The 6000-nt window shown below is 31.1% G+C and overlaps 1 protein-coding gene across 2 annotated transcripts; it reads right to left on the bottom strand.

Annotated features, from left to right (window-relative positions):
* Positions 1 to 2407: 2407 nt before the first annotated feature.
* LOC113366697 (protein FAM151B-like) lies at positions 2408 to 5641 on the bottom strand. Of its 2 annotated transcripts, none has more exons than XM_026608353.1 (6): positions 5569 to 5641; positions 3919 to 4158; positions 3523 to 3692; positions 3321 to 3455; positions 3116 to 3245; positions 2408 to 3051 (listed from the first exon to the last, which is right to left on the bottom strand). In XM_026608353.1, the coding sequence occupies exons 2-6, from the start codon at positions 4139 to 4141 to the stop codon at positions 2705 to 2707; spliced, it is 1005 nt and encodes a 334-aa protein (XP_026464138.1). In that variant the 5' UTR covers positions 4142 to 4158; positions 5569 to 5641; the 3' UTR covers positions 2408 to 2704. The 2 variants fall into 2 exon arrangements, with proteins under 2 accessions (XP_026464138.1, XP_026464137.1); XM_026608352.1 differs by lacking the exon at positions 5569 to 5641 and adding an exon at positions 4761 to 4822.
* Positions 5642 to 6000: the final 359 nt, after the last annotated feature.

Raw genomic sequence — 6000 nt, 5'->3', positions numbered from 1 at the left:
TAGAATGAGTTCAGTGTACGAAGCCCTAAAAGTAAAACCAATTAAGCCCGTGCCTTAAGCGTCACAATAAAAAGGAGTATAATTTTACAACACTCGCGATTGTATCTAGAACAAAATATTTTATCTGAATAAATGAATATTAACGATGTAGATAATTTAAATTTTAGGACAACAAATATAGTTTGACATATTGTTTGTATTAATTAATAAAACATAGTCGTGTTCTAATGACATACAGACCAGGCCGTGTACGAAAGTTAACAGCTTTACAAATAGAGCAGAGAATTTCGGATCTCGGCGCATATTAGCACATTCGTCTATTTGGCTCAGAGAACGTGCCACATAATGTCAGCCGGATAATTAGGACCGTTCCCCATAACTAACGCCACACACCTGTCCAAGATCTATAGACTTACTACTATTGTCAGTATGCCCCTGGTCCAGGTAGAATATAAAATGTAAAACTATACCCGAGAGATAAAACCAACAGAATTATGAGCTTGAATGCATTTTGCTTATGGGCTGTCGGAAATTATTTAGGTCAAAACGCACATGACAATTTTTGGTTTTGGCGAAAGTTTTGCTGGCAATCTTTATTTTGACCATGATGTTTATTTCTGCGTAATTCTTCGAAAATATCGCAAGGTATATAAAAATTGAGAGAAATCGGTGATAATATGGAAGTTTGATGGTGACAAGTTTTTAACCTTTTAATAACTGACTCGTATATGATTACATTTTAAGTTCGCAAGTGTTTTAATCTTCATTGTATATAAAATGTATTCAAAAATCCCATTTGGTCAGTTTGATTAAATTTAGTTCTCATTCCTCAAAGTGTTTTTCTAGTAATTTCCGGCACCGTGGTATTACTATAAAAGCAAGGGTCTTATTAATTCTATAAATGCAATTGCTAAACTCGTGCCGTTGCAATTTTATGATGGCAGTTGTTCACAATTACCCCCAAGAGTATCCTCGAATAATCGAATAATAAATTTCTACGAGATTAAATAAGTTAATTGAATACAATATTTCTTTGAATGAATATGTGGTATATATAAATTAAAAAGAACAACAACCTTGCTCTTTGTCATCATTGTCCTGCACCGTAATTACAAATGAGCCCGAAATTCTTTTCCGAGAATCATGACAAGCTGTGATTTAGGGTCAAATTTCCACCAAACAACATAATTATTATAATCATGTTTTACAAATTATTATTTACAAAAATATAACACAATACAAAGCGTTGTGTCATTTTATTTTATTATAGTAATTATAGTTCAACAAAAAAACAGAAGACTGAATATTGCTACAAATAAAGCAAATTATATTTATTCTATAACATTTATTTCAAAGGTGCGATAAGCTTTGATGTCCGTTATTTTGTAACGATTTTCTAATAGGTAATTTGCATAGCAAATTTGCAAAATTATTTCAATATATTATACTGTTTATCAAGTTAACACTTTGTTCCAAAAAGTAAAACTGAACACTTTTCTTGCTTTTAACATGATAACAGAATTTAAATTACTTCTATGAGCTTGTACTTGTTTGAATAAATGCCATCCAAGTTTTTTCTAACGATAGAATTAGCATAATCGTTGTAGATAAATGGTAGAAAATTATTCAGAATCCATGTCAGAAAACTATTAAGGTGGAAATATTTTTAAAAATTTAGTCTCAAGTATTTATATAGCATGTTATTTAACAACTAATTATTTTGAATTGAAATTGTTTCATATCCGTTTCAATTTCGTTTATTACTATTTACCATTTTTTCAAACAAGAATAATTCGTATATAAAATCACGAGCGGATACATAAAAATGCTATTTACACGTACGATAAGTTTACGGCTGCACATTTCGAAATACTCAACATCTCGTTAAAAACTGTTATATTCATTTAGTTCATATTGAAGAACTTAATTTCAGACATTACCATACAATGAAACTTATTGTTATTACACTATTAATGAAACAGGGAATGCAGACAGACAATTTATTTTATAGACGTTTGCTCTCTCATTTGACGAAACATATTTTTTTATTATAGTCGACTAGTCAAAATAAAATATATTGAAATACAAGATCGCAAATGCAGCCAAAGCTGCACCGAAAATTCCGATCTTTGCTAAAACTTGTCTGGACAACCTGGACTTCTGACGGCATCTGGAAAATATAGGTATATCATGCATAACACATTTCGTCTCTTGAAAATTTATTGAACAGTTCATATTTTAATCATACATGGTAAAATATTTCTGAAGGCATTATTGGAAATTGATTTTAATTTTGTATAATCATATATTAAATTGTGATTACAAAATTTCTCAGAAAGATAATATTATAAGCGTGATTATTTGAACTATTTTTTTACATTTAAATATATAATCTTCCTTAATCTATTTTAATTATTACTGGAGTATTTGTACTATATCGTGATTTTTGTTTTCCACTTGAAGGCAAAATGACCCGTTTTATTATTTATGCAGTAATATATTTAATACTAATGTGATTAATCAATTATTTAAGGCGCTGAACTGTAAGTCTTTTAAATATATGAATTTGTCTAGCAATATTACCTGCAACAATTGTCTTCATGAATAAAATAAAGATATATGTCCATTCATTAAAATCTAAGCTACTATGTGCCAGTCACCAAATAAAATACAATTGTCTCCTACTTAAATTAAAATTAACTAATCAAACATACTTTAGTTTTTCTGATAAAATTTTCGGCACGTCTAAATAAAATCTATCGGTCCCAACTTGCTGTAGAAGCGAATTTAATTTAACGTAATCCACAAAATCTTTTTCGGCTGACCAGATTGTCAGAGTGTACGTCGGGCGCTCCTGCAGCAGCAACAGCATCAGCTCGGAGCAGTTTGCGGCTAAACCGGCGCGAACGGGAAACGTTACGTTTCGATTGTCAACGTATGATTGAAGCAATGACAGCATATCCGTCATGTGCTGCTTTTTATATGAGACTAGATCTGGGGGCGCAGATTGCGTAACGCTTGGGTAATCCATACCATACCGGGTTGTCCATCCTAGAAAGGAAAAGACCGATTGCAAATGATATGTATCAAAGTAATGTTATATATTCATGCAAACCTAGAGATAGTTTAGACGTTGGGAAATTAGAGGCACCGCGCAAAAATCTATGCGCATCGACAGGCACTTTATCGTTATCTTCACCAGGACCTGGCAGAATATCTGCGTTCAACCAGAGTGGAAATTCGATCTAGTAGTAACGTAAACATAAAACACATATATTTTCATAAGTCTTGATTATAAATCATTTATATTTGATGCTTACTTTTGGATAATATTGGATCAAAATCGGTAATGAAGCTTCGAATGCTTCTATCGTCTTGAAGTCCAGTTTAAGACCTTTTGGTCCACCAGATTTATATTCACGATTATGAGCTATCACGTTCTTTAGCATCACTTCCTGTAAATGAAAAGGTATAAATTATTATTAATTCATTATTAATTTATATTATCAAAAATAAGTTTACCAGACTCAAATCGGAGTTTGTAGCTGGTGGATGCCCCATCACAGGCAAATTGGATGTTACTTTGTTATCAATTGCACTTGTAACACATCCGTTGCATTTTTCATTAATTAAAGTTCCTTCAGGTAATGTTCCAATAATAACGTCAGCTTCGAGCATCATGATCGCTTTATCTGAAAAGATAAATTATTCATAAGTAATTTTAAGTAAAAGAAATATGAAGGACAAAAGTTATTTTTGATTTTATAACGACAACGCGATCAATTTAATCTAAAGACGATTAAACAAGGCGCCATCTGGCACGGCCGTCCTGAACGCTTTAGCCGATGTCCCTTCGCTCGTTGTTCTTTGCCCTCGACCTTCCGAGATGACATTGCACCATTGCACCATTGCACGTACCTCGAAGCGCGTTATCCAGGAGTGTTTTCGAATTAACAGCATGCGCCCATGTGATTCCAGCCAGGTTGGTCCCCATGTTGAAGAAGTCCGGTGTGTACCTTCCGCAGTTTTCGCTCTTCGCCTGGTCCACCTTCGCGCACTCGCCGGAACCGCAACGGCTTGTGTCTTCGTCGCCGTCGGACTTTTGACGTCTCGAGCCGATGCCGACAGCGGCGGCTGCCATGACGAACACTGCAGCGCCTGGGTCGAAGAATTCGATTAAAATTCAAACGATGGCGGCATTAGTTCCGAAATAAAAAAAAAACTCAATTTTTAGAAAAATGACGAAAACTTCATTTTGGTCTTTATATATAATGTATGTCGTAATACGAATGAAAAACATATTACTTTGAAAACACTACACCCTTTTTTCATCATTTTATTGAGTCTTTTAATAATAATAAAAAGGTGTGCATTGTGTTGATATTTTCAAAAATAATATGCTTATAATATTTAACACACTAAAATACCTTTAAAATATTAAAAACAACAATTAAAATTGTGTACTATACAAATGATAAACTCAACAATAGTATATTTTGAATATTTAATTTTAAACGTACGGTTATAAAATAATTTGTGAGAAGTTTGTAGATTTTCAGTGCGTGCATACAAAATTATATAAATTACTATATCAGAAATAAAATAAATATTCATAATATTAGTATTATAATAGACTATAAGCATTAAAAGAATCAAAAAACAAACCGTTCTAATTACTTTATTTGAATTTTATGTTATGTTTCTGCACCTTCAAAATTTTCAATTTTGAGAAACTATAATTTTTAATGGCACTAACATACCAATGAATATTATTTTAGGACTCATCATCCTGGCTGCCTACGATGACCGACCAATTGTTCAGATATGGTAAGTGATTTTAATAAATATTATACATTTTTATTGTAAAAAATACGAATGTATTTATTTAAATATTATCACCAACGTCTATTCTGAAACTATGATTATACCGACAAGAATCGACAACCAAATTCATATTAATTTAAGAGCAGTTGTTGGCAACTCAATTCTAGAGAAGTGATATTGGACCATATTTATTTTATTGTGTATATTATTTTATTTCTGGTTTCTCAAATACAAACTGCATATAAAATTGCATATGCCAACTTATAGATTGTTATTTCTACACTAAAAGAAATAATACATATCATACTTTATAGATTTTAGGGGCCTTGGTCATAATTATTTCACATTAACAGCTGATATGAGCATAAGAAACAAATGTTAGATTTAAATATTTATCAATAATCATATGTCATTTTAAAAGCTAATACATATTCAAAAATAATATTAAAATATTATTTTACCGCAAAGTTATCAACTTCTGTATGATCATTATTGTATTATACCAAATTCTAAAGACTTCCCCCGTTCTTTTTCTCGTTATTTCCAGCCCATGTGATAATACAAGATAGAATTTAACGTTCAAATGATATGAAGAGGTCAAAGTGTGTGATAATAAACCAGGAACGTATTCTTTTTTGAAAAAATATATGCGCTAGCCGTATATTATTTATATCACAAAATGAAGAATAAATCAATTTCAATTTTGCAAATCACTTGCGTATACAAAATCTGATTTTATCTCACCTCGATCAAGCTGACAAGTGCGTCCTGATCTCAATCTGATTAAACAATACAGTTTTGCTATTTTTAGGTGCCTGTTTCAAGTAAAGTATACATTATTAATACATATCGACTTCATCGACTACTAATTTTATATGCGAGATGCATTTTTTTAACTAACTTTTAATTTTGACATATCTACATACATTTGTAATCATTGTGTGAAAACAAAACAATTATCTTTTCCAGACTACTTGAATTGTGCACGATATTTTTATAGATAGATAATATAAAGCACAATTATTATTAACGGATGATAAGATAATGCTTTCAATAAATAATATCAAGTTATCATATGCTTGAAATTCTTTTGTTTGTCAAATATTGATAGCATTCTGTAATTAGTAAAATTATTAAGTATTTTGTAAAGAATACTTCAATCAAACTTTAAATTTA

Source organism: Ctenocephalides felis, unplaced genomic scaffold, assembly GCF_003426905.1.
Source record: "Ctenocephalides felis isolate EL2017-DRISC unplaced genomic scaffold, ASM342690v1 CF-g0.4_SCAFFOLD_01170, whole genome shotgun sequence".
Taxonomy (NCBI): domain Eukaryota; kingdom Metazoa; phylum Arthropoda; class Insecta; order Siphonaptera; family Pulicidae; genus Ctenocephalides; species Ctenocephalides felis.
This window is presented reverse-complemented; position numbering and strand designations above follow the sequence as displayed.